The sequence below is a fragment of the Alosa alosa genome, chromosome 9, assembly GCF_017589495.1.
Source record: "Alosa alosa isolate M-15738 ecotype Scorff River chromosome 9, AALO_Geno_1.1, whole genome shotgun sequence".
Taxonomy (NCBI): Eukaryota; Metazoa; Chordata; class Actinopteri; order Clupeiformes; family Clupeidae; genus Alosa; species Alosa alosa.
In genome coordinates this window covers 25,554,704-25,563,576 of record NC_063197.1, presented here as the reverse complement: position 1 = coordinate 25,563,576, position 8,873 = coordinate 25,554,704, and the positions used below count along the sequence as shown (strand labels likewise).

The following is an 8,873-nucleotide window of genomic DNA, read 5'->3' as shown; positions in this document are numbered from 1 at the left end:
ATTGCCAGAACAAAAACTTCCATTCATGTAAATTTAATGGACAATAAAGTTTCCTTATCTTATCTTTCTTATCTTATCTATAGGTCTATGTATTTGACGACTCGTTATCATTTCTTCTCATAATCTTTCTTCATATTGTGATACTGCATGTGCTTTCACAACCTGTTGTATATCAATAATTGAAAACTTTGATAAAATTGTGTCCTTTGTATAGGGCTACTGGAAAAGATCCCATGGGCGATATATCAGATTACAAAACGCACGTCAAAAATAGGATAGATGACACCAGAGACATCCATAGTGTTGCATAAGTTCCACGTTTATTTGATATCTGACAATGTGTTAAGTGTACACAAACATTTGACTCGTTAAACTCCAACACTCAAATAGAGACATTGAACTACTGCCCATTTAAAATGGAATAAACAGCTTACCGCAGCATAAAACACCATTCACAGCAATCATGTTTATATACAATGCAAAATAACATCCAGAAGAAGATAAGAGGGAAAATAGAAAAAAATGCTCATGACTTTATGTTTTCTGTTTTGCTTTGTGCGCACTGAATGGAAAGGAAATGTTAGCACACAAACAATGTGCCAGATGGAAATCTGTTTTGCAGAGGCTGTTGGGAGTGTGGACAGTGTTAATGGTGATGGTGACAATAATAATGATGATGAAGATGATTACTCCACTCTGTAAACACTTTATCAAAAACTGTGCTGGCCAAGAGATGTGCAGATTCTTCATCATCTCAGACCCCACTAGTGCGTAGAGCCTATTCCATTAAATGTGCTGACAACACCTCTTCAATCTACCTACAGTATAACCTAGCTGACAGAACGGTAACTTCCCTCTAAATTAATTCACAGCAAATAAAAAGTCAACAATCCCCTTAGTTTGATATTTACATCTCTTTAGTGTTTAAATTATGCACTTACAGCACAATCTAGAGGACCAACCCATGTCCAGGATTGGAGTGATTAGACTGGTCAAAAGAACTGAACTGTTCACACTGTAGCAAGTGAGATGTTTACAATGCGCAATGAGCCGAGACTCTCTCTTAGCCCAGCCAGGCCTTGCCATAAAGATTGCATGCGCTACTCGATTACAAACGCAGAACAACACAAGCAGTACACTTAGGCTGATGATGTTGGGCGGTGACTTGTCTGGTGGGGACATTTGATAAGTTCAGTATTTTGATAAGCTCTGTAACTAATATCAGCAAATAAATGATTAACTAATACCATCCATGACCCCTCCATTTTGGTATCCATGGAGGGGTGGGGGCAAACACAGAGTGTGTGATTTGGTTGTAAAAGACGTCTTTCCATTGCAGTTCCCCCTGCCATAAGATTGCTTTCTTTAATCGTCATCCCTGTAGGCTGGTTGACCTCAGGCTTGATGACGCCTATACTCCACCCTGATAGGGTGCTTCCTTCGGGGAACTAGCCAATCACTGACAACACTCTGGACATTTCCCACAGCCAGGAGGCAGAGAGGAACAGATTAGTCTTGGTTCTTGCACCACTGGTTCCCAAACTCAAGGGCAAGAACAGCTCAGCTGCATACCTTCAAGGCTGTTGTGTTCTACATTTACCAAGTCCAATCATGAAAATATAATAATAATATGGACTTATTATCTCCTCACTTAATAATTCGCATAAATAGTGTGAGCTTATGAACTGATATGTGCGCCGCATATAATACAGAAATCACAAAATGACCACAACAGACAGTCCATTTGAAGCGCTGTATCCAACGTGCAATCTCTGCAATGTAAACACATTTGATGGATGCCACATTAACAGCATCAAAGCCAGTTTTGTTGCACGACATGAACACAATCTAAACTCTCATCAAAGCCAAACAAAAACACAAAGATAGCACAGCTGTTTTGCAACCATGGCATTCCAAAAGTGGAAGCAGGCATCTCGAACAGAGAGAGAGAGGGCTATATGGAAATGCAGCCTGAGAGTTAAAAGCATTCTGCACTGCACTGAAGAGTGAGGGAGGAGAAAACATCATCAGAGAATTGTACAGGAGCTGTGTCATGACTAGCTGAAGAGAGGATACTATGAGGTTAGGTCCATTCGTCCAGAATCTGGGTGGGGGTGGGGAGGAAACTGCACTTCACATGGGTCCATATGTCCTTTCAGTGATATATTTATATATATATATATATATACTTTTAAGTAGCTATCAGTAGAAATGTATTATCTATTCTAATCACTAGATACAGTATGCTTAGAAAACGTTGCATGTGACAACTCACAGTCACATTAAGTGCATAACTTGTACACTCAAATTTACAAACTGAATAAAACTATGTACTACTGTTTGCCAGTGTGTACAGACTGATGAGCATTGAGACGGGGGTTGGGGTCATCACATGAGAGGACGATGAGGGTTGGGTGTGCGACACTGAAGCAGCTTGTGTGGATGACAGAGATGACGGGAAGAAAGGAACAGGGGGTAGCGATATGGATGAAAAGAGAGGCACTAAATTATATCAGTTTCCAGATCCTTCTCCAGTGCCCTGTCCTGATGCTACAAACGCCAGGGGTACACAAAAGACTGCCGGACAACTTGTACGTACAGTAGGTCGTCTTTCTGACTGAGGATGTGTTGTTTGATGTGTTACATGTCTGATATGGTTCCAGTCTGACACGAGTCAGACTCAGTTCAGAGCAACTACTCTTGAGTATTTATCTGTTTCTTACTATTCAGGGGTATCGACATCTGGACCTATTTCTCTAGAGTCTATCTTTTATTTCACTGTGTATGCGATGTATATGTGTGTGTGTATTACAGTACATGTGTAATGGAGTATGTGTGTGTGTGTGTGTGTGTGTGTGTGCATATGTGCTAAAATGTTCTGCTCTGTAACTGATCTACATGTACTGAATTTCAAGTAATCAAGCAGTCTACCGTATCTATCGATGCAGTTCCTAATCAACTGCCTACACTACCCACATGATTTCCTCTGATTTGAAGAAGGGTCAAGGCAAGTAAGTCATTAGTGTTTGGGTGAGTAAGATGGATTAGGGAAACTCATGATTAAAAAGTGCCATATGCAGAAATTGCACTGTACTTCTTTAAAAATATAAACTTTTTGATCTTTGTCAATAAATACACGCTGAAATAAATACATACGATGTTACAGAAAATAAATACCTACATTGATAAAAAATTCTAATAAAGATATTTTTTTAATCAAACAAAAGATATTTCATCAGGCGGGAACGAAAATAGTTATTTTCTTCCCCAGAATATTAGTGGGATAGTGGGATTAATGATTAGCTAATAATTTAACCTTAGTAAAACCTACATAGCTACCATCTCTAAATTATAACAGGGCATCGGGGAAAGCCTATCACTCCCGATTGAACAAAGATGAGCAACTTCAACAGCACTCCTCTGGCCTTGTGGCCACAATTTGGGGTACAGCAGGACTTTATGCACATCATTGGAACTGTCCTGCAGAGTGGGAAGGCAATGCATTATGACATGATTAAAGACGTGAGAATCATTTGTAATCTTTTTTGGAACTGCTAAATTCTTTTGTATTTGTTTCTTTTTTTTCTTCCATAAATTGTGAAATCTTAAAGCACATCAAGACCTTTTCTATGGAGAGCAGTGGATGTTTACACAAGTATTGATGGTGGGTTCCAGAAGCACTGGGTAGATGCAAAAGCATTCAGAGATTACATTTTTGCAAAAGACTTATCAGTTATCACTGATCTGACCTATCAGCAGAAGCCAAGAAGATTCTGGAAAATAAGGATGTTTTCTGGTTTGAATACTGACCTGCTGTAATATTGTTTACCTGTTAGAGGACAAGCAACACAAATAAGGCCATTTATCTGCAAGTTTTTTTGTCATATCTTTCATACACTGAGGTACAATCATAGGGTGGGGTGGGGTGGGATATCACCTTCCTGATGTTACAAATCTAGGTACATTGCAAAAAAAGCCCTGTCAATCGACAATTTGGTCAACACACTGCTTTCTTCTTGACTGAAGAGATCAAAAGGCTAAGAACTGAAGAACACCTACTATTCAGTCAAAAAAACAAGAAACCGACGCTTCATCCACACACCGTTGGCTATTGTTTTGCCTTCTTTTTTTTTAACCTTTAGAGTTTACATTATTCTTGAGTCTTGGCGATTTTAGGCGTAACATTCTAGGACCCATAGACGTGTGTGTCACAGCGAGGTCCCTCAGTACACTGGTGGTCAGATAGTGCTTAACTGAGCATGTGCAGACACTGGGGGAGAGGACAGGGGAGACAGGGCACAGTTAAGAAGAAAGGGACAGGGCTCTGTCAAGTGGTCTATTTACAACATTAGTCTTTATCTTCCTTGTGTACGTGTGTGTGTGTGTGTTTTCTGTGTATGCTCATTTTGTATTTTATGGTTATTTGTAATGATTATGGTTATGGTTATTGTATTTAGCAGACGCTTTTGTCCGCAGCGACTTACAGAATATGTAGGACAGTATGTGTGTGAACATTTTTCGATTGCTCTTTGTGTTGATGGTTTTGTGTGTGGTTTTAGATTCTGTGTGTGCCTGTCGGGGAGAGCTTAAATCCTCATCTGTCCAGCTCTTCTTCTGGAAAGCTTCGATCTGTCAGAGAGAGGGGGATACATCATCATGTCAGTAAAGACCAATCATTATCATCATGTGTGTGTATAATCATGTGTGTGTAGCAAATGAATAAAAACAGATCCTGGTCTGGTCATATGAAAGGAATGCATGCTTGATGGATCAATCTTTCTCATTCTCTCTGGTTCTGTCTTTCAGTCAGCGTACCTGATAGAGCCGGCGAGGAGAGGGTTAAATGCATACAGCCAGTCATGCATCTCCTTGTCATTGCTGGCTTGCAGGAGTATCCCACGATGCTCTGTGCACACAGCAAATGTGTTGGGGGTCTGAAAACAAAACGACACAAAAGCAAAGACAGAAAACTCTGGTTAGTGGGCCCGCAACAGAAGACAGCTATTGAAGGAATCACTCCGGTCACTCCGATCCATTCCGGTACCTTGAGCATGGCCTGCTGGTCTTCACTGTACTCCACCTGAGCAGAGGAGAGGTTGAGGATAGCACGCTCCACAGTGTCCCTCTCGGTGTTGTAGATGTAGACATACGGCCGGCGCACCACCACGTAGCGCTTCACCCAGCCATTGGTGTTGGGCTCCAGAAAGTGCAAATAGCCCTTCTTTGACACGATTGGGCTGGGAGGATAAGAGGGAGCCACATTAAGTGACACACATCAGGATATCGAGTTTTACCAACTAGCTACAGTCATTTCCTGTCTATAAGACACAGTGTGTATAGACCACATGAGAGTGTTCTATGCAAGTAATTAAAAAAAAAAACTGGCATGTATTAATCACACATGTTACTTTGTTGTGTCACAACATAGTGCATTTCAGGTGGTTACTGGTGTCAAGTTGTCTGTGGCGTAGGGAGTGGGACTAAGAAATGACCTCAGGCCACACTTGAACCTGGATTCTCATGGGCATTGTACCCACATTTGGGTCCTCATGGGCACCAGGGTTGTGCAAAATTTGAATTGCAATTCTGCTTCCTGTTTGCTACCTCAATTGAAATGCAAGTGAAATTCAATAATTTAATTGGAATTTAAGAGCCAGTTTCAATTCAATTCTAGAATTTTGCACAAGCCTGATGGGCACTGACAATGTCCACTTACCTGACGCGGATCTCCTGGATGTCAGGGACGAAGAGGCGAGTCCTGGGCTTGGGCTCTGGGGGTCCAGTGGGTGACTTCTTCACTTCTCCCTCCTGCAGGACGTTGGGGTCAGGGCTAGCAGCGCGGGAGCGAGGGGTAGGAGGTCTGCAGACAGGGACAAGTGTCATTCTAAGCTGTTTCCAATGAGATATGACAAAGTGATGCCAGTACTGGCCATATGTCATGATAGATGTGGCAGGCACATTACTGATTTTCTATATAGGTATTTGTTTTACATATTATGTAAAGTGAAACCGTATATGCATGAGTGTTTACAAAATATAAAACCTGAGTTCAGTGTTGCCATAGCGACCCTCGGATAATGAGGGACACGTGGATGATGGAATCATGGTGTTCAGAGCGGTGCCCGAAGTAGAGTCCCTCAGGAGTGTCACAGACATCTCAGACAGCTAACACACACACACACACACACACACACACACACACACACACACACACACACACACACACACCACACACAGAGAAGACACAGACAAGCCTACATTAATTTAAGTCATAGGGTAACAAAGACAATGTGAATGTGTAAGACAATGTGAATCGTTACGGTAATACTATCCAATTGTTCACATAATGACCCTATTATGAACCTATTGAAATATGAACATTAATATAATGCTCTGTTAAAAAGAGGGCCAATACAGTCTTCTGTTGAATTTGCTTGGCGTATCACACCAAAAATGATATCAACACAAAAATAAAAGTTGTTTTTCAATTCAGGAAATTCTTCAACATCTCATCTCAATTCGGCCAAAAACAACATGCTGAAACATTTGTCCGAGGCTCCCCCGTTTTTCGTGATAACCACAATAACAACTAGCAATTCAAAGAGGCTCTCCAAGCATTTCCTTGAAAGAGGATGAAACACTTCAGCTGAGGTGCACTGTGCTCTCACCTTGCTCTCGCTGGCGCTCACACACACATGGCTGTAGTCTCTGTTGAAGGAGTGAGTGAGCAGCCGGAGACACTGAAAACACAAAACACACACACACACACAGGAAAAACATCAGGCGTGCAGTCAAAACAACTACTCAACACAGACACTTTAAGCACAATCGGATTAATGTGTCCCATTGAAGAATGACCCCTATGATATTTTTTAACCGGAGCAGAGTGATAACAATGTCACCCCCTGCCTTGGTCACTGGAGATCATATCTCGTGATGATATTCCTCTTTATTTGAGCACACAGGAGCTTCCAGTGGAATAGCTGTTATCATATCATTGTCATAGTGTTATCATAACTGTTGCTAACAACAAGTCTCTATTCTCAGAAACCACTGATAGGCCTCTTATTTGCAAAAGTCTAGATTTGCTATGGGTCATGTTTTGCACTAAACATTTGGCTTTCTAGCCATGTGTGGAATGACAGGGACACGTTCTTCAGGTGGGTTGGTCTCACCTTGGCGGCCAGCTCTCTCTGCCTCTCGTTGGGAATGTCGGGGCCGAGGCTGGGGCCCTGGCCGGCATCAGAGGAGGAGAAGGGCGAGTCACATAACTCCTCGCTCCCGCAGGACAGCAGCGACTCCTGACCCAGCAGCAGGGTGGACTCCAGCTTCTCCCTCAGGAGGAGGTAGTGCCGAGTCTTCTCCACCTGGAGCACACACATAGCACAAACAAAGGCACGGCCAGGGTTTAGAGGCAGAGTTCAGCTGAAATGGGAAATTCTTCTGCACTGACATACAATACCCATCTAAACAATCTAATGACAACAGTTAAGCTTCTATAGAATAGAACTATATACTGTACTTAACTAGTGTCACAACCCAAGTAGACAAATTTGATTTTAGTCACACTATACAGTATCTTTGTAGTGGCATTATTTAAGGCAATTCATTTCTATGACATGTTTAGCAGTCTAATGAGACTAGGTAAGTGTATTGTATTGGCAATGGCCAAACCACAGGTCTCGGTAATCCGCTTGCGATTGGTCATCTGTAAAAAAGACAGCATGACGTATGGCGTTCTTCCACTAGAAGTTGAATATTTCTCAACTCCTGAGCTGCAGAAAAAGACGGTTGCGGTCGCATTTTAAAAGTAGCCGACGACATTTTTGAAAACACTGTCTACTCCATAGGATTATAATGTAAAACGGACACCGGCAGCTGAGAAAAAGACACTTAGTCTGAATGTACCCTAATGAGACTAGGTAAGTGTATTGTATTGTATTGGCAATGGCCAGACTATGAACTGATATCGCTAAAGTGATGTATTTTTTGAGTAATGGCTGTGATGTTATAGCATCATGTTAGCTGACCTCCTGCAGGAGGCTGCATATCGCTAAAGTGATGTTTTTTCTGAGTAATGGCTATGATGTTATAGCATCATGTTAGCTGACCTCCTTCAGGAGGCTGAGTAATGGCTAAGATGTTATAGCATCATGTTAGCTGACCTCCTGCAGGAGGCTGAGTAATGGCTAAGATGTTATAGCATCATGTTAGCTGACCTCCTTCAGGAGGCTGAGTAATGGCTAAGATGTTATAGCATCAAGTTAGCTGACCTCCTGCAGGAGGCTGAGTAATGGCTGTGATATTATAGCATCATGTTAGCTGACCTCCTGCAGGAGGCTGAGTAATGGCTAAGATGTTATAGCATCAAGTTAGCTGACCTCCTGCAGGAGGCTGAGTAATGGCTGTGATATTATAGCATCATGTTAGCTGACCTCCTGCAGGAGGCTGAGTAATGGCTAAGATGTTATAGCATCATGTTAGCTGACCTCCTGCAGGAGGCTGAGCTTCTCCAGCTCCCACTGGTGGTCCAGGATGAGGCTGTCACTGCGGGGCCTCCAGCCTGCCAGGTTCTCCTCCCCGCGCACGTACGCCACCGAGGTGTCCAGCACCCGTCTGCGCCTGCGTTGCATGCCTGAGTGGACAGCACAGGACAAAAGGAGAGGAGAGAGAGAAAAGAGAGGCGGGGAGATCAGGTTAGTGGCCTTCCCCGAACACACGCGAGGAGCACAGACGAGATGGAGAGAATGTGAGAGGGTCAAAGGTGAAGCCTGTAGAGGTCAACAAGTTCAGAATGTTTGGAGAAGAGTCTGAAGAGGTTAGAGATGCAGAGGAAGAGACGGACACAGGTCACAGGTGAGAGGGACAGGGAA

General features: G+C 42.6%; 1 protein-coding gene across 26 annotated transcripts in view; it reads right to left on the bottom strand.

The window, feature by feature from the left end:
* Positions 1–298: 298 nt before the first annotated feature.
* Positions 299–8,873, bottom strand: part of kif1aa (kinesin family member 1Aa) — a 65,280-nt gene continuing 56,705 nt past the window's right edge. For all 26 annotated transcript variants that reach the window (XM_048253389.1, XM_048253390.1, XM_048253393.1 and 23 more), the window contains 8 exons: positions 8,490–8,635; positions 7,176–7,367; positions 6,669–6,740; positions 6,044–6,165; positions 5,717–5,860; positions 5,045–5,237; positions 4,816–4,934; positions 299–4,629 (listed from right to left, as the gene is read on the bottom strand). In XM_048253389.1, the coding sequence (XP_048109346.1) occupies positions 4,587–4,629; positions 4,816–4,934; positions 5,045–5,237; positions 5,717–5,860; positions 6,044–6,165; positions 6,669–6,740; positions 7,176–7,367; positions 8,490–8,635 (1,031 nt within the window). In that variant the 3' untranslated portion in view covers positions 299–4,586. The remainder of the gene's footprint in view (positions 4,630–4,815; positions 4,935–5,044; positions 5,238–5,716; positions 5,861–6,043; positions 6,166–6,668; positions 6,741–7,175; positions 7,368–8,489; positions 8,636–8,873) is intronic.